The 20518-nt window shown below is 34.8% G+C and overlaps 2 protein-coding genes and 1 long non-coding RNA gene across 4 annotated transcripts in view; 2 read left to right on the top strand and 1 right to left on the bottom strand.

Moving 5' to 3' along the window:
• Positions 1–14433, top strand: part of LOC124448586 — a 22244-nt gene extending 7811 nt beyond the window's left edge. The window contains exon 2 of the mRNA XM_046999551.1: positions 12726–14433. Coding sequence (XP_046855507.1) covers positions 12769–14412 — 1644 coding nt within the window. The 5' untranslated portion in view covers positions 12726–12768 and the 3' untranslated portion in view covers positions 14413–14433. The remainder of the gene's footprint in view (positions 1–12725) is intronic.
• LOC124448590 lies at positions 2461–20518 on the top strand. The gene is made up of 3 exons (XR_006949161.1): positions 2461–2473; positions 4398–4400; positions 20423–20518. It is a non-coding gene; the product is annotated as an uncharacterized LOC124448590 (long non-coding RNA).
• Positions 3788–19027, bottom strand: LOC124448587. Of its 2 annotated transcripts, XM_046999553.1 has the most exons (5): positions 18854–19027; positions 4812–4949; positions 4515–4535; positions 4420–4444; positions 3788–4347 (listed from the first exon to the last, which is right to left on the bottom strand). In XM_046999553.1, exons 1-5 carry the CDS (start codon positions 18887–18889, stop codon positions 4343–4345), a joined length of 225 nt encoding a protein of 74 aa, XP_046855509.1. In that variant the 5' UTR covers positions 18890–19027; the 3' UTR covers positions 3788–4342. The 2 variants fall into 2 exon arrangements, with proteins under 2 accessions (XP_046855509.1, XP_046855508.1); XM_046999552.1 differs by having other exon boundaries at positions 4420–4535.

Raw genomic sequence — 20518 nt, 5'->3', positions numbered from 1 at the left:
TTACAAAGCTTATATCAAGAGCTAGTGCATGACACTTTTTGCTTTTGTTAAAAAGCTATTTTAAAAGAAATAAGTGAGAAAAACTAGGTATTCAGGAAAATTTCATTCTTCGTTAGATGCATGAACCTTAATTTTTCATTGTTATTAAACATTATCATATTTTAAAAAGTGTCATGCATTAGATTCAGTTACTAACTATTACCACAAAAAATTTGAGCTTTCTACAACAAATATTGAAAAAGTAATCGTGTCACAAACATTTCCTTCTAAGAGGAAATAAGGAAAAGGAGAAATTAGCATTTAAAGTTTTATAATGATCTTACTGAGACTAGAAGGCATCAGCTTCATAAGTTTTTCCTTCATTCTGTTCACAACTATCTACAAAGTTCTTTCTCTTATGCCTGAGTGTTTTTTTTCTTTTTTTTACCTTCTCTGTACTCTTCTTGGAGGATAATTTGATACGACTGGTATCACAATGCAATGCGCCATTTGTAGTAAACATGCCAGGTAGTATGTTTAAGTCACTAAATAATTTGAGGAATAATATATCTCATTCATTGAACTTAATCACAGCCAAGTAGCTTGAAAGTGCTACAGTTTCCTGTTCCACATATGTGGACTTTGGGCATCTTTCCCATATTAGCCCGTTCAGACACTCATTCACATTCTGTGTCAAACCATGTGTACACTTTTCCAACAAGCTTTCATCATTTAGACTTTCATAAATGGGTTCAATGAGCTCAACAATACTTTTTGGTATACCATTCGTATGATGGTATGTTGTAGGGTCTTTCTTGTATCCACAACAACTGTCTTCAGTGTCGGGGCAAACTGTAGCTAGAGCTTTCTGCTTCCTAGAAAAATATTGGCAGGCAAGATTGTATGTACATTAAAAATAAAAATTTTTACATAGGAAAAATATAATGAAATTTCAATAAAACCCACTAATTGACTGTCGTGTATATTTTCTGCTTGTGTAATAAACCATGTGCAATGGATAATGTATATACATCAAGAAACATGGAACTTCATCATTGTATCACACAAAAGAGTAGTCATGAATAAAAACTGTTGTAAAGCTCACTATAATTAGTATATTTAGCACAACATTTATACTGTAGTACCTCTTTGTTTTATCATAATCTAGCTTATTTTCCATAGAGCAATGAGTTTATATGATGCATATTATATTCAATCAAGCAAAATGCATAGGGAAAAACTAGCAATTTGAATATTTGATACATCCAAGGCTATAGGACTCATTACTCGAATAACGTTATTTCGTTTTGTCATTGAACAAATTGTACGTATTTGTAAGACAATGTCAGCGAGTTATGTGCACTAATTTAAAATAAGTGGCTCTATCTCAATTGAGAGTCTCGCTTATGAATTGAAACAGCTACCGGACGCAAAAAAAGACAATACAAAATGCAATCGCTCTTGTGTAAAAAGGGATTTGTTACGTGGATAAATTGTTGGCTGTTTTTCGTCAGCAAAACTTGGGATGTTTACAGCACTGACGAATGTAGTACACCGTCCTTAAAGCTCTTATTCTAAAAGCCTTTGCCATGGAAGATACATATGTGATGGAAAATTCAAGGTAAAACCTTTTTGATCAACAACATCTCGCCCATAATTGTCTTTGAGAAGCTAAGCCGCCATATTTAACTGTGTTTTGAAAAGTTAACTATGCTCCATAGCATAGTTACTACAGTTACCACAGCATAGTTACAACTTTAACTACCTTTTAACTGCAGTTAGCGCTAACTATTTTTTCATACAACGACTTAACCGCGTGATTAAATTTAACTACTTTTTAACTGCAAAAAGTGTAGTTAAAAAGTAGTTAAGAGCTTTATACAACCGGCCCCTGAAAATAATCAAAAGTAATGACGACCAGAAATTAGTCGATGCGAAGTTACACATGTTGCGGAGCTGCTTTTTATACTATATTCATTGGCATTCGCTTAACATGAAAAACGGTCGTAAAGATATTCAATTATCATACATGTATAATTACTATGCTAAGCACAAGTAGAAAAAACACTGTTAGGGGCTGTTCACATGAGCCCAGCTAACCGGGATTCAGCGAGACGTGAAATGATTTTGAGGTATTGAAAGGAGTAAAAACTTTAAACGCAAAACTTACAACCTTTCTTATAAGTCATGAGTCATTTTAGTTGTAATTTTCAAATCTGGCCAAATTATTTGTTTTCATTTTAAAGGTTTTGTGAATTTGCAAATTCCGAACATAGAGAAATTGCTTAAATAAGTTTTTTGTTGTGAAGGAGTTAATCTTTTCCATTTGCTAAAATGAATAAACGCTTCGCTGAATCCCGGCTACCCGAGCTCATATGAACAGGCCCTTAGTCGATATATTGTAAAAATTATGTAACAAACCTTTTTGCTTCTTTCTATTTGCTTCTTCTGATGAAGACGATTCATAAAAAAGAGATATTCTGTGTAAGTTTGAGTCAGCTCCAAAGCATAGTTAACTTTAACTACATTTTAACTGCAGTTAGCGCTAACTACTTTTTTATACAACTGACTTAAGCCCGTAGTTAAATTTAACTACTTTTTAACTGAAAAAAGTATAGTTAAAAAGTAGTTAAGAGCTTTATACAACCGTCCCCTGTAGAAGTAAATCTGAAGCTAATCAAAAGTAACGACGACCAGAAGTTAGTCGATTCATTACTATTTATTGGTAAGCAAACCCGTCCGGATAACCTTCACATTGTTAATCAGCTATCAAGATTCCTAGATAAAGCTGACACGTCATATTGGAAAGCAGCAAAGTACGTATAAGATATCTTAAAGGAACTATCAATTTACAGTTAATATTCTTGAAGAATTCCAATCTCGACGTCGATGGTGATTCAGACGCAGATTTGAGTGGTGATCTCAATGATCGCAAATCAACTACAGGATATTACTTCAAATTTGAAGGGAACGGAGATGCAATCAGCTGGGAAGTAATGAAACAGGCAACTGTAGCACTTTCGTTTTAGTTAATATATCTACGAGCACTAATGAAAGATTTAGGTTATCCAATGAAGAAACCAACCAACATTGGAAAAGATAACCAATCTTGTATAAAGATGTGTCACAATCCCGTAATGTATAAACGATTAAAGCACATCTATACGAAACTACACTTCATTCGAGAAGGAGTGCAAAGCAAGGAAATAACGATCAGTTACGTTCCAACCGAAGAAATGACAGCGGATATTCTTACAAAGTCATTATCTCGAGTCAAAGTAGAAAAACATCGAGCAAAACTTTTAGGGATTTAGTTAACTACATAGCAGACTCATCATGAGCAAGCTGAGTCTGAATGGGGGTATTAACATTATACAATATAACATAAAGTATTTCATTTGTTAAAGTTAATGTTAATTTAGTTCATTAGATATAGATCAGTGGACACGTGACAATCGAACGATTTTACAAACATCCGATATATATATATATATTTATTGTTCTTAGTAGAAAAAGATTATTGTAAAATCAATACTAATCCAAGAATAAAGCTTATAATCTAACAAACAACATATAATCACAATAACAGCTCGCAAAAATCATTTTCTAACGTTTTAGTTAATAAATTTCTTTAAGAACGAAAAAAACTTACTGTAGTATATTAAAGAACAAGCCAACCAAAACTGGATACCAGATGGCAAAATGATTTTGTCTTCTTCGTGTATACTTTTTTAGTGCTTCACGAAGCAAGGTCGCATTACAACGGAGACCTAAATTTGCCCCCATCTGGGCGAATTGTATCGTTCGATAATGAATAGTTGTTGGTAATAATGATTGGACAAAGAAAGATGTTTTTCAGAATATATATATATATTTTAGAGATTTTTTTCTTAACTTTTTTTTTGATTGCTAATGTCTTAACTCCCTGCAAAAGATGGCAAGAACAATGTAAGAGAACAAAAGGAAATCATATTTATTTTTTGCATAGTTTTGAAATAAGTTTTATTTTTGAATGATCGAATAGTTTCAGAATCAGAATGTTTTCGTTTTACTCTGCGCGAATATCGTTTAAAAAGTTTTTTGTACACTTTACTACTTAATTAATCAAGTGAATTTTTATTCCTTTTCCATTTGGTATATTTTCAATGAAAATCGTTTTACCTTGTAAAAATGTTTATGACAACTTGGCCACGCCCTAAGCCACATCTACGCCCTTGGCCACGTCCACGTCCACGCCATCCGCCGGGCCACGACATTAGTGACGACCACACCGTCCGCTGCAGCCTCTCGCACTTCCTCGTCCACCGCATTTTTTCTTCGTAGGGCACTCATCAGGGGCGTGCCCCACCTCATTGCATATGTTTCATTCTGAAATAATAAATGTATATCCATAAACATATATAATTTGTGCGAACAAGTGTGTCATTAGTTTAAACTTACTCATTTGTTCTTGCTTTACAACTTGCTAAAAAGTTGCGAACGATAAAGACATCCATGTCCAACAAAATACAAAAACATGTATTTAAATTGCAAACCTGTTCTCGTTGAAGTTTCTCCTGATTTGGTCATGTTAAAGAAAAATATAATACATATTTTTGCATTACAATGCTTAGTTTTGCATTTCGCAAAATGCATTTAGATGGTTGTTATAAAAAGCGAGAGTGAATTTTACAGTGTTGCGGAGTTGATTTTTATACTATGTTCATTGGCATTCGCTTAACATGAAACACGGTCGTAAAGATATTCAATTATCATACATGAATAAGTACTATGCAAAGCACAAGTAGAAAAAACACTCTTAGTCAATATATTGTAAAAATTATGCAACAAACCTTTTTGCTTCTTTCTATTTGCCTCTTCTGATTACCATGATTCATAAAAAAGAGATATTCTGTGTATTGCTCCACGAATTTGGGCCAGGATAATAAAAACATATTTGTAATCCTTAGAACAAGATCTTTAAGACGACACTAAACACAAGTATATTGTAGCGTGTTAAATTCTTCAAAATAAGGTATATATAACATGTCAGTTGAATACCGCGAATATTTATTAATGCAAAAGTGCTATAACTTTGTCAAGCTGTACATTCGCTTCACGAATTTGGGCCAGGATAATAAGAACATATTTGTAATTCTTAGAACAAGATCTTTAAGACGATACTAAACACTCAGAATTGTGACCAGGGATATACCGGGCGGAAAGCGAATTCTTATTATAAATATCAAAGGCCAGCAAAGTGCTTTTAAAAGGGCCATTTAATGCATAAAAAGAAATATTTATTTAGAAGCGTAACGTTTCGTCTTGAGTCTCAAGACATCATCAGACAGTATTATTTAGACGTTAGTGAAATAATGCTACATGACAACATTACTTTATATTAACGCAAAAATGGTATACCTTTCTCAAGCTTTAGATTCGCTTTTGGAATTAGGGCCAGGAAGATAAAGGCATATTTAAATCCTTGGAGCACGCTCTTTCAGATGATATGAAACACAAGTAAATTGTAGCGTGTTTACCGTATGGATTATTTCTATATGACCAAACCATAGATATAGTAGGTCTAGATTACTGACGAGCCGTCATATTGCGTGACATCCATGATAAATCCAAGATGGCGTGGGAACCGGGCAAAAAACATAGAGTCACTATAGGGCAATTGATGTTTTTCGCAATTTACTTCTTCTCATTGTTTTCAAACTCTTCCGATTAAGTTTTATTGGAAACAAATCTTTATTTCAAGTGTTTTGAAACCATATTGGACAGTTATAATTGAAATACGGGTGAAAATATCGCTTTCGAAATATTGTGTAAATTGGTCGTTTGGTTGTCTCAAGTCGTTTGTCAATTAAGAGAAACAGATTTTTTCAGCTTTAACTCCCATACTTGGAGCATCGGAATATGTCATATTGACAATTTACAGAAAGATTGGGGAATCAATCTGAATATTTCTGACAAAAAAGCGACTTATTCAAGAAAGCAGTCCCACTGTACTCGTACTGATATGTGAAATATGTGAGATTCAAACACGGTTTAGAAAGGCCATCCGACTTTGAATGAATGAAAAGACGAGCAAGGAGATACATAACACTGCAGCACTATTATCTACTGACAAGATCTTAGTGAAGCTATTAGAGTTAGTAAACTTAACTGAAGGAAACTTACCTCATCTCAAGTAATTGTATCCAGGAGCATTGGCTATACTGCTGAGATCTTACAGCAAAGTGGTTCAACGGAAGAGAAGGAACTTATGTTCAGAAGCTTGTTATATTACCAGTGGTTATTTCAAAATCTGACATAATAACATTCAAACACATAACCCAAGATACTGTTACAATACTATTTTTTGAGAGAGTTATAAAGCTCTGTATGAAGTATTTTTTTACTAGAGCTAAGGTGTTCATTAAATTTATATATTATCTTATGAAATATTTGACATGGATGTCATCGGTGGCATATCCAGAATGAATATTTTACACTTGCTATGTAAATTTCACTGCATGATTGCTTATTTCATTAGAAATCTATTGTTTTTACAGTGAGTGAACACAGCAACATTGGGATAGCATGACCAAATAAAAATGCTGGCTATGGCTGAGATTATTATAAGATATAGCTGTGAATAAAATATATGTGACTTTTATGCTTATCATACTTAGTAATAGTATATACAGTGGATACATAGCCAAGAAAATTACAAGTTGCATCAAGTGTCTGAATGTGCAACTGCCTTAACCATAGAGAATGATGACCAAACTCTCATACCTGACCACTGTCATGAAGGTTCATTAAAGTCAAGCTTAACATCTTTCAAGACCTAAGCAAGCTTACAAGTCCATCCTCCTCATTGGTAAAAGTAGTGAAAGCAGCAGATAAAGCCCTTCGCAAAATGGTCAACAAGTGGAGTCAGTTGTCAGAAAAAAACAATCCAAGTTATGCAACGCGATGTCCTGCAAGAAACTAAGCCAAATGTATTTCAATCGCTATTGCAGCATTCTAAGGAAACTCATGCACTAGATGAGAGCTTTTGCGATGACCATATCACCATCCTCATCAGAAAAATAGCATACATGTACAGTAAATATTTGTACACCAGTTTTCCAAAGTGTACTCCGAGAGAATCGTTCGTAAAGGAGCTCCATCTAAGCGGCAAAAGCTGACAAAACTCATCTTTTTTCGAAACGATTAAGACTGTGTCTGTTAAGTGTCAACACATATTTGAAGATTAAAAGAACGAATAGCATCTTGAAGTGAAATTTATGTAAAAAATATGAAGATTAATTTTCCCATCTTTTTGTATGTATTCAATATGATGTATTTCAACGTGGACGAACCAGTATGGGAGCTAAAGCAGACGAAATCCGTTTATTTTGGTAGACAAACGCCTCGAGACAACCAAACGACCAATTTACACAACACTTCGCAAGCGATATTTTCGCACGTATTCCAATAATAATTGTCCAATATAGCTTCAAAACATTATTAATAACGCTTTATTTCCAATAAAACTTGATTGGAGGAGTTGGAAAACACTGAAACGAAGTAAACTGCAAAAAACAACAATTGCCTAATAGTAGCCCTAAGTTTTTTGCCCGGTTCCCGCGCCATCTTGGATTTATCATGAATGTCACGCTGCCGTCTTAATAAGTCTTATATTACGTCACACTCGTCAGCAATCTAGTCCTACTATATCTATGGACCAAACCATTGAGTTCTATGATAACTGGAGGGGAAAAGGGGCCTGGACCCCGTGGTCAAAACATGGCGGTAATGGCGGATTTTGGTTGTCAAAACTTCCACTTTGAGAAAAAATTTTTAACATTCGCTCCCTCCCGAACTGGATCTCTATATTGCTCATATTAATGACAACCGGCGAAAACAACCACGATACCGTAAGCATAAAATATAGAAAATAATGCTTCAGGTTTTTGTGAAATAGACACACACATTTAAATGAGGTAAATCTACTGTAAAATAACGTATATGTTTTCAAGTAATGCTTTAGCTATATTAGAAATACATATCAAACGGCAATCTTTACACTGTCAATGTGTTGTTAAGCTTTAATGCATAATCCCATGCGCATCATTTGTGTTTTTGACTGTTTGTTAACAGCATGGTGCAACTGTCTTTCTTGAATAGATGGGTAAATCTTAGTTAAAATGTCGAAAAAGGAGTTAGAAAAGTTAGCTTTCCCATACGACTTAAGTCGACTGGAAATATATTATAAGTAGGTATGTAATTTTTTTGAGTTTTTGGTAGGATTGATTCTGGGTGTCTTATAAGGTATTATGATATTCTGATAAATCTACTGAGAACTTATGAAGAAATTATCTTGAACTGGAGAGCAAAAGAACGAAATTCAGAAATTCTATAATCATGTTGCTGATTCTGTTTTGAGCCAAGATATTAGAAACTGGATTGTCATTGACAACCATGGATCTACTACTGAACAGACCTACATTAATTTACCATTGAAAATACAATTTCTCAAATTAAAGTGCACTGGTTTCTCTTACATAACACTTTTCATAATGCTGCATGAAGGCAAATCTGTTTAAATAATTAAAATGTAGGTGAAGATATTTAGCATGTTGTATAATTGTTATCGTACAGTCATTATTTATAATATTATGGCCTTGTGTAATGTATGTCAAGAAGAACTTATTAATTCTCAAAAATTCTAACCTTCTTGCACTACTTTTCTGTTGTGTCCTTACAGTTAATTACAGTTACCTATACTAATTTTTTCTAGGTTCAAACAACTTGACAAACTTTTGAATTTTACATTATGCCTTTGAATTTTTCTTTTTGTCTTTTGGTAAAAATATCAGTGAATGACTTAAAAATCAAGTTTATCTAAAATAGTATTTTGTACAAAGAAACTATACATAATTGGAAAAGTCTCATGTTGAAGACAGATGTCGCTTCTTTTACTAGATTGCTACTATTATTCTTTTAAATGATATCGTAATTCTTCAAAAGACATATTAAGTTCTTTGCCATCAATTTTTGCTTCTTCCACATTCCACTTCATTGCAACCAATGCATCTTATGTGAATTTTTAATCACCTGGAATTGAAAAACGTATGGATTTTGTCAGATGATGCAGTACTATATTTAATGTTTCATGCATATCATCATAAGCTTTTCTTGAGCAAATATTTCAAGGTAGGAGCATAATTTGGCACATTATTGAACAAAGTAGTTTTTATCTTGATTTTGATGTACTAACCTGTTTACTATAACAAACAATTCGTTTACAGAAACACCAGATGTCATTTATAAAACTTTTAGAATAAAGCAAACCTTTACACACCATCATCATGATTGTCCATAATCTGTCAAATTGTCCAGGGTAGCTGTTTAATACAGGTATTTTTTTATTGTACGACATGTAGCAAAGAGTTCATTAATTAATCCTGCACTGCATTTGGCTTCAATACAGCTCTGTTCTTAATATTTGCTTCATATTTTCAGAAAAATATCATGAAAAAATCCTCCATTTCTTGAAGGTAAACTCAGTTGAAACAAGGAGTTTAAGATATGCATATCTCGATAAGAATTGGTTGCATTGTCTCGCCTAGCAAGCGATTAAGTAAAGAACAAATAAGACTGGATAAACATAACTTAAATTATAACTTAGGAGTAAAAACATTCACAAAATATATACCATCACACATCAAGTATCGACTTAAAAAAAAACACTGAACACTTTAAATAGTAAACAATCTTACGTTGCTTACCGGTGTCAGGAAATGTTTCCTTTTCTGGCATTACTTCAGCATCCGTATACCAAACAAGTTTGTAGCATGTTTTAAAGATAAAATTTCTAAAAGTTTTTGTGCTTGGCTTTGATGTTTTATATAATCTCAATTGTGGTTGTCAAATCCGGGTGGGCGAAAAAAATTTTATTTTATGAGCCCGCGTCTTTCCGCTGACTTTGACAACCAAAATCCGCCATGTTTTTGACCACGTGGCCGCGCGCTAATACTTTATAGTAATTTTGTTTACGTTTCCCCTCCAGATCTTATAGAACTCAGTGGACCAAACACGCCATCTGTAATGGCGGTGAGTGAGGTAGAGAATGACCAATGTGCGCATGCGTAGTATCTCGTGGGATCTCTACGGTAGATGCGGATAGACCTTTTCAAGGTTATCGCAGCCATATTGCAAGGGGTGCAAAAACATTGGGCCAAGCGCGCGGTCACGCATGGCGTCCATATAAATTAGTAATAAATGCGCAAAAATTACCCTTATACATATTGGCCATTTCTTTCAAATATATTTCTCAAACTCGTCCATTTTAATAGTCGAATTATTATTTGCGATTTTTTATACATGTGAGTCCAATTTTGTGGTAATCAAAAAGCGGAAAGTTAAAGAAAACATTTGTTTAAAGAAAACAACTTGACCGTCGTTTGAGCGATGTTCTTGAGTTCGCAACACACGCACATGTCTACAGCAAAGTCAGCAAGTATCACGAGGAACAAGTCTACGGCAAACTCTTATTAGTATTTCCAATTATTTGTAAAGTGACATTGCTATTTTTATTATTATGTATGGCGACTAAACAGCCAAGTATTGAAATACACACTTAAAACTGTTAGTCGATGGCAGGCCGGTGTGAAACCTTACATCATACTCTCTCGTCAACTGTTCAAATTCCAAAGGGACAGGGAGTAAAGATGCCTCAGATTTTGCAGGATTTCCATCAAAACTTGAATCAGAATCCTCGGTGTCATAGGCTTGATGAGGACGCTTTGATGTCGTCCATGTTTCTCCTCCTTTACGTTTAAGCGGAGTCCTCGATTGCTCGTACTCTGATAGCGTAATAAAAACCGAAGGATAATCCGTTCCGCAGTTATTTGGGGTTCTTCTTCCCGAGGGAAAATAATTTGAGCAAACGAAAGTACCTTGTGCACCAGGCTTTGGGTTAAAGTCATCGGCTCTGCTGTTTGCAATTTTTTTTCGCCAAATTTCAGCAAGTGGTTCATCTTTGGGCCACTTATGAAAAACTAACTTTTCTACGTGAGACCTCTTAACTTGATAATCAGGATAGCGTTTATCATTATCGCAATATGCAACTGCACAACGCGCATTTTTTACCATTTCGCTTATGACTGCTCACGGATACTCGACTAGTTTATGGTTTAGTTCGTTTGACTTGGCTTATGAGTTCCGCACATTTGCAAACTCAAGAACGTCGCTCAAACGACAGTCAAGTTGTTCAAAGAAAACAAATGTTTTCCGCTTTTTGATTGCAACAAAATTGGACTCACGTGTACAAAAAATCGCAAATAATAATTCGACTATTAAATTGGACGAGTTTGAGAAATATTTTTGAAAGAAATGGCCAATATGTATAAGGGTAATTTTTGTGCATTTATTAGTAATTTATATGGACGCCATGCGTGACCGCGCGCTCGCCCAATGTTTTTGCACCCCCTGCAATATGGCTGCGATAACCTTTAAAAGGTTTATTGTATTGTATGTTCCGCCCTCTGAAGATAAGCGGAATACAAGGAGAATCGCGCGAGTATGCATTGAAATTTGCGAGAAATGCAGTTGCTACGTTACAAGACAAATCTTGAGATTTTGCGGTATTACGATTACGAACCACCGAATAAAAGCGTGAAAATGAACGAATAAAACATAACATTACAAATTGTTTGTGAAATAATATTTATCCATCTCCAAATAGAATATTATTATTTTTGGGGAAATTTCTACTCCCTCGGGCAAGAGTAGCGGGACCGCTGGCTACGCCAATGGTAATAAGACAAAAATTTAACAAATAATCTTCCCAAAAGTAATTGAAAGCCTCATCCGTTCGACCAAAATGCTTATCAGTCAATACTATATCATTCAAAACCGTTCACTGATCTAATTATTGACCAATCAAAAGCTTATTTAAGCGTGCCTTGACTTCCTCATATCGACCCCTGGCATTAATTCTTATAATGTTTGTCTATCATCCACTCAATTGACTAAAAATGGCAAAATAATCCCAAACATGGTACCATTAAAATTATCTTAATTTATCTAAAATGTAATTATGGAACAATTTATTTACCTGTTGATTATTAGGTGCATTAATAAGCCTTCTTTAACCAAGCGTGAGGTCTTTACGGGTACGATTTGTACAAAAAAAAACAGAAATCCAAAATTTCTCAGTAAAGACTGAGCAAGTGAAATTGGTTTCTTATACGGGATTTTTTGTTCTGATGTGAAGTTTGCATTCTTTCTCGTTTTTGCTGTTTTGCACGGGTTGGCTTTCACATTTGTAGTTTTCGTCAGTAAAAAAATCATATTTTTAAATGCTTTTTGTTTCATTTTTTTGCGATTTGCTGTTTGTTTTACGAAATTTGTTCACATTTGACAGCAAAAGTACGCATTTTGGAACGTAGTCATTATGGAAAATAATGGACCGCAAAAATTTGTCTGAGCCAATTGAAGCGCGTCATCTTGCCAGAAGTGACTCTTGCCATATAATTTTTAAACTTTATGTGATGACAGATTATGTAACCGCTCTCATTATTTTGGTATGGTTTTAAAGTATGTGGATTTTAAAAAGGGATACGAGACTTATCTGTTTCGACCATTTCAAATGATTTTTACTTTGCTATGTAATGTTTTAATACAAGTCATGCGATTTGATTGGCGTGTGCTGAGACTAGATATAGCCTTAATTATACATTGGAATGTTCAATAACTAAAATAGTTTATTTGATCTGGTTTTGTAGTTTGCTGTTATTGTTGGAGGACATTTTGTGGTAACAAAATATAATGTATCGGTACTCTAAGCTCATGTTAATAACGTATATTGGGTATGCCATTGTTTTTCTCACTTGTATATACACAAGTGAGTCAAAGGTTGAACAAAGAAGCTATGGTCGCCGGATTACTGAAGAATTTGTTGACAGCATGATGCCCGAAAAATATTCTGAGAAGTCCAAAAACAGTCCTTTGAGGAATGTCAAATACGACAAGAAAATCACTTCTCAACTATATCTTGAACGTTTTACATCTTCAACAAATCAAAGATTGTCAAAGGCTCAAAACGATTTCGGGCCAACTTTTAAAACTGAATCTAACAAACTGCCATCTGTAAGTTTGTTTATGCGATTAACAGGTATGCATATAGAAAGATTTTATTGCGATTTTTTAAGGACAATGGTGTTGTTTTGGCCTCCATCATACGGTAACCTTGTTGTAGTGTTGGATGAGGAGTCTCAACTTGATCATAAATTAGCAGAAATCATGAAAGATCACTTTGCTAAATACTTTCCTCGTCGTAATTTGAAAATTGTGTATGAAGCTTTACCAAATGGTCATGAAACACTCTTAAAAATGCCATGGCCTAAACGAGACACTGGTTACAACAGACAAATTTGGAGCAGTTTTTATAATGATCTGTACACAAATGATACGGTTATAGCATGGGTTGATTCCGACACTGCATTTTCAGCGTCTGTGACCCATCGTTCAATGTTTAATGGCACACGCTTAAGAGTTATCGGTACCGACTGCACACTACCACACGCTGAGTTTGCAAGAAAATGCGATAGAGTTATATTTCTTGCTCTTGGTCGACCACCTGTAGGCGACTTTATGCTACATTTTCCAATTTACATTTATCGTGATACATTTACCAATTGTAGAAAATTCTTAATAAAAAGATATAAAGCTCGGGACTTTGAAGAGGTTTATAGAAATATGAGCACAGACGGCCTTGTATGTCCGGTAAGTCTTGTCCTTAACTATGCATGGCACTTTGAGAGAGAACGTTATGATTGGAGTCTGAAAATTTGCACTGCATCTTTGGATGAATACAACAGAAGGTTTGAAAAAAAAGCAGCTATAAGACCTTCCGACATCAGAGAAATTTTATCAGATCCTCAGTTAAGTGTTCATACGGGGGAACCTGGGTCAGCACTTGGTTCTGCTCAGATAATATTAACCAGTTACTGTTTATCAACTGAAGAGGCTGGAATAACGGCAAAACATTGTGTGAGAGAAACAGATTTTAATATCAATAATGCTCTGATCCTTTTTAAATATGGAAGAGCACCCGAGACATGTGTTGGAGAAATGGTTAAGATATGTGTTAAGATTTTAAAACAGCATTATCGTCTTGTTGGTTCTGAAATAAAGAATGGGGAACGTAGGATGAATTGGAGTGATATTGATGTTGTTGAAACTCTTGTTAAAGACGTCAATGGCTTATGTCCAGATATTCCTACTGGGAGGCTTAAGAAGAGAAATTTTATGGTGTATGTAATCTTTCTTCTTGTTTTATGTTCTATCTTACGTTTAATCATAACAAAAAAATATCTTATAAAGAAATTTTTGTTTATTTTTTTAAGAAAATGCCGTCATATGATGAGAAAACAATTTCTTTATATAGAAAATAGTTCTAACTCAAAATAAAACTTTTGTTTCTTTTCTGTATTTCTTCTGAAGCTTAAAAAATTAAAATTCTTAAACTGCAAAGAAAACAAGTTCCCATTATACAAAATCCTTACATGTTTGTAAATATAGATCGTCCAGGTTGGTATAGTCCTGAGAAGGACTGTTTTTGTTGTTGTTGGCTGACATTTCGACAACCTTAGTGGTAGTCATCTTCAGAGTCATCTTCAGAATCTTTGGTGCTTTTTGCTTGTAGACGCTCTACTCGTCTACAAGCAAAAAGCACATGTAAATAGTAATTTCCTCATTTTGATCAAGGCTCGAAGCAACGAGTCGAAAGCTCAATAAAAGTCATTTAAAATTCGGAGAAACTTTTATCTTTTATGTATTAAATGCCTGGATTACCAATTTTCAAGCCTACATTCCGTCATATATATTTAGCCGTACTGGTTTCTTTTGAAAGTGATTTGACTTTCTATAGGATTGAAGAAATGCTATTGGCTAGCTCAATCACATGGTAAAATGTGATTGGCTAACAAAATAAACAAGCAATGGCTGATCAATTTTGTTGAAATTTTGTTATCGAAGACAAAGTACAAATTAATGTTTGAAAACCGGGTTTTTTCTTTTCTTTTCGCTAAAATGCCTAAACTGCCTTAACTAGGTCTTTGTGAAGATCTTTTTTTCCCATTCAGAGAGGTATTGCGATAAATTTTCATTATATCCGCCATTTGTTTGTATATATAAACATGAAATTTTCTGTGACGTCAATTTTGTGCGTATGTCCTCTTTTCGACCAATGAAAATTGCTCAAATTCTTCTGGTTATTATATAAAATTGCATAAAAGATGAAAATCGTTTTTCGTAAAAACTTATCGTCTTCTCATATAATTTAAATCACTCTTTACATGAAAGACGAAAGCGTCGTCGACCTAGACTGCCTCAATCAGCTAACGTCGTCTTAGACTTCGCGTCCTCAAATCTAAATCTGTTTATTGTAAATTAAAAACGAAAGTCATTTTTGCGAAAGGTATACTACGAAAAAAAATTAGATTTCTTTGTGTTTTCCCCCCAAGTAAGAGCAGAGCATGGAACCTTTTCACTATATTAATTCAGTTGCTTAGGGTAATGTCTTTGTAAGAATGGACGTGTGGTGTCTAGTGGCGAAGCCAGTCCATCCACTTTACTGAATATACATTATTTAAAAGCCTATCTACCACAAAAACATGAAACCAGCAATTAAACTGGTCTCCATCTTTCCATTCAACACCCAAAAAACTTTCATTTATAACACTAAGCTAGAATGCAGAATTTGACCACAAGGCACGGGTGTACGAGGGTAAATTTTGCATTCATGAAAGAACAGGCATGTTCATGTAAAGGTACCCTTATATTATTCATTTAGTTTAATAAGTCAGCTCACAAGTTTGTTTATGCTATTAAATTTTTCATCATAACCATTGTTCATTTGTCTTTGTTTTCAAAGTAGGTGAATACTAAAATATTTACATAGCATAAAAAAGTTGCAGGCTGCTTTGCCTACATTTGTGTTTGCTATTGATCCTTAAGTTTCAAATACACAGGCTTATAATGAATGTGTTTTTGTTATAATATGGTTGCACTTAAACGTATTTTTAAGTGCATTTTCATTAAAGTGGTTATATCACGAATTTTAGCCCTCCTTTTTTATTAGCTAAATTGAAAGACCTTGTTTCAGTGATTTTAAATCTGCAATTATAATTGAAATTGGATTGGTGAAAGTGATTTTACGGACATTCAAAGTCACGATTTTCAGCATTATTTTTGCGAACTTTTTGATCGGTATGCTAATGACTTGTGACGTAGAAAGTTGAACACATATATCAACATGGCGTATTCTACTTGTAATCTTAATAAGAAACGCGGAGGAAAACGCTGTGTTGCTGGCGGACCTAATCAAATTAGTTGCGCCAATGATTCAAAAACAGAAGGAATGTCGATGCATCTTTTTCCTAAAAAAGAAACAGAGCCGCAAAGACATAGAAAATGGGTAAATTTTGTGCGTAAACATAGACCGGGTTTTGAGGCTTCCTCTACCTCGATGCTATCCCAACCATTGATGTGGCTGGGATTCCTGAACCATACAGGACGAAATATCCGATCGAAAGCGAAGACAAGTAAGTTTACGCTTGTTTATGTTAATTTTTCTTTTGTCATATGTAAATTCGATATAAGTTTTGTAGATTATTCGACATACTCTCCATAAGCCATCGCTGAAGGAAACATGTTCTCTTAATGAGGAAGTACCATCTACTAGTGATGAAGCTGAGCATGTTTAAATATGCACTGGGGATGCAAACGATTCACCATTTGAACGGCTTGCTATTTTCCATTTTTACATTTATGCTATGATTTAATTCCATTTATTTTTTCTATTGTCTTTTTTCCCAGACTGACATTGAAGAAAAGATATTCTTTCATTTAATTCTTTAAGCTTAACCTCTCAGTAGTTGCACCAATTTGTTTTTATTGTTTACTCTTGTTTCAAACCATTAAACTGCATTTCAACTTATATAGTGCATTCATGTATCTCCTATTTGGTTTTCATCTAGGCATATTTCCTGACCATTCCAAACTCAGCAAAGAAGGTCAACAGTCTCTACAGTGCACAAGTTAAAAGACTATTCCATCATCGCCCATCTGATGGTATGTAACCTGTTGTGTTACCACTTGGATATGCTTTCCGAATAAAGTGGTAAACACAAGCAGGTAAAGGCCGAGTATTCTCCCATCCCATAGACTCACAAAACCATCGCATCAACCATCTGTATGCCACAGCTCTCAAGTACCTGAAGTAAATAAAAAGGTTGGACTAATTATTGTTGATGAAACAATGTTGATGATAACATTGTTTCTCATACAATTTACAAACTTACATATTTAATGATTGTGATGCTTGGCGGCGATAAGCACGTCCATTCCTATCTCTCAATAGTGGCCCGACGTTTTCAAGGACAGCCTCATGAACTAAAGGCCCAAATTTGGCATGCTGTGTTATGCATGATATTTTCTCAATGCTGCCATCGAATGTCATTTTCTGCAAAGCTGGTCCTATTTCCTTACAGCATCTGTACTCTAATGCGCCTTCTAACAAATCGGTATGACAGCATTGACAATTACACCTGAAACGTAGGAGCATTGTGGTTTATAAAGTAACTTTATGTATATTACAAACAGGAGAAAACAACAACTTACCATTCACCGAGTGGAATTACGCCATCACTTCGTTGTTCTAAGGTCGCAGGGAGAATTCCATCGGGATCATCTGGAGTATGCACTTCATCACCATCTCCTGCGAGCGGTTCATCGTCATATGCGAAGTCGTTTAAATGCTCGACATAACCCACGGATTCCGAGCTCCAATCAGATACGCATTCAGACATCGAATTCGAATTATCTGAGCACTGATTTGAGGCCATACTTTCCGGACAACTTGTTTTTTAATATTTTATTGAAAATACTGTCATTATTTGTTTTTAAGACAAGAAAAACGACAACAAAATCACCTTCTATAATATAATATTATATTGACGGAAACAGACGTGTTCAACTATCTACGTCACAAGTATCAATATGGCTTTGGAGGCAAAATTAAGCAAAATTAAGCAAACTTTAGCATAATTTTGCTTAATTTTAGCTTAATTTTGCTTATTTTTAGCTTAATTTTAGCAAACTTTAGCTTAATTTTGCTTAATTTTGCAAACAAAATTAAGCAAAATTAAGCAAACTTAAGCACGACTTTGGAGGCAAAATTAAGCAACTTATATTTATCTGTTTAAGTCCAGCGACATGTCATAGTTCTTCAAATAATCCAAATTTTCAATTAAGCTCATAAAAAAGGGGGGCTAAAATTCGTGATATAACCACTTTAACTTGAGAACTTACTTCAGTAAAGCTTTTGCCAAATGGGAGATGTTTCCCGATCACATGTTGAATTAATAAAACATAGCTGTCATGCATGGTTAACATGTTGCATAAAACATAAAAAATAATTTCAGTTCAGACTCTATCAAAGTCAGTTTCATTTCCATGTTGTATAAATTTATGTTTAATGTATAAAAATGAAAGTTACTACGGATTGTTATAAACTTATCTTATTGAGCTTTCGACTCGGTGCGAAAGCTCAATAAGCCTTCAGCCTGGGCCACACTATCGTCTATATTGACGAAAACGAAAACGAAACGAAAATTCGTGCACGAAATGCATGCCAGACACGACGAAAAATTTCAAGCATGTTTGCAAAGCCAAAACATTATTGGCCAATAAGCCAGCGGCATTTTTGACGGATTAGAAACAATGGCGATCTTTAAAAGAAAAAGATTACTTCTTCTTAAGAAAAAGTTATTGCTAAAATGTTTAAAAAGTAATGGAAATGAATGATTTGATATAAAAAGTTTGTCGGCGGACTATCAATAATACTCACTATCCCACGCCAAGTCCGTAATTTTATTAAATTCATCTAAAACATCTTGCCAGTGATTTCTTTTCTTGTTCCTCGAGTCCTTATAATCCGGGTGACTTTTATCATACAAAATTGGTTTTTCTCGCATCAGATTTATCAAAACCTCTTGCCACTCCGCCATGTTTGAGAACAAAGTCTGATATCATCAAGATATTTTTAGCCAATAGTATGCGTTTTCGTTGACGAAAAAGGTCAAAGTTCAACCCTTCTAATATGAACGAAAACGAAATTTTCGTCGAGTTTTCGTTCAAAATTTTCGTTGCGGAAGTTTTCGTTCTAATTTTCGTCGATATGGACGATAGTGTGGCCTAGGCTTTAATCAGAAAGATATAGGAAGTTGTATACGATTGTTTTTGATTTGTGGACGCTTAGAGCGTCTAATTGAATTAGCGGTTAGATTAATATGATTGGAAGGTGTGGAATGCGTTGTCATGGGTTTTTGTGTATAGACCCATTGCATGTGACGTCACAATCCCGGTGACGTTACATCTGGAGGACAAGCAAACGCGACATGTAAATAACAAAGCAATATTATTGTTAAGGATGGTTAACTTTCGCGCAATTTATGGCTGTTCGAAGCGTGCTGATAGGGATAAGGAATTAAGTTTTTATCGCATACCAGCTGTGAAAACCAATGCAAGCAAAATATTGCAAGATTTACACAAGATTTACACCACTACAGTCATTATGTTTAACGACCGCTTATACCACCAAATTGATGGTGTTGCTATGGGTAGTCTCCTTGGCCCCCTTTTTGCCAACATATTCATGTCTTTCCATGAACAAAACTGGCTGAAAAACTGTCCCCACAAATTCAAACCTATTCTCTACAGACCATGTGTAGGTGATTGCTTCCTCCTTTTTAAATCACTTGATCACGTTCCTCTCTTTTTAGAATACATCGACCATCAACACCCCAACATCACTTTTACCTCTGAGACGGAAAATAATGGACGACTACCGTTTTTAGACATTGACATTTACCGCTCAAACGACAAACTTACCACCTCTGTATATCGTAAACCCACATTCACCGGTCTTTTCACAAACTTTCACAGCTTTATCCCACTCTCTTACAAACGCAACTTAATCTCTGGCCTATTACACCACTTTTTCAAACTCTACTCTAGTTATGAGACTTTGCATGCCCAAATTGAAACCACCAGAAAACTATTCAAATTCAATTGCTATCCAACTAATATGTTCGACCACATTGTCCGTCGTTTCCTTGACACAAAATTTGAACAGAAACCACCTGTCCTTAGTGTCCCAAAGAAAATAGTGTATTTCTGTCTCCATTCACTGGCTGTCACTCGTTACAAATCCGCACACTAATCAATTGTCTCTACAACGCTGCTTTCCATCATTTCAATGTCAGATTCATCTTTCCTACCGCCACACGAATCTTTCATTTTTTCCCGTTAAGGATATAATTCCCAAGTCTCTGAGATCTGGTGTTGTTTATTTATACACGTGTCGATGCTGTTCCGCGTCTTATGTTGGTCAAACCACACGCCACTTACGCACCAGAATCTCGGAACACTTGTGGATTCGACACATTCGACCTCATGATCCACGAAAGCCTCCTCATCTCCAAACTAAAACCTTCACTAAACACCCAAGGCA

This window comes from Xenia sp. Carnegie-2017, unplaced genomic scaffold (genome assembly GCF_021976095.1).
Source record: "Xenia sp. Carnegie-2017 unplaced genomic scaffold, XeniaSp_v1 HiC_scaffold_23, whole genome shotgun sequence".
Classification (NCBI taxonomy): Eukaryota; Metazoa; Cnidaria; class Anthozoa; order Malacalcyonacea; family Xeniidae; genus Xenia; species Xenia sp. Carnegie-2017.
The sequence above is the reverse complement of the archived record's forward strand: the minus strand, read 5'-3'. Positions and strand labels throughout refer to the sequence as shown.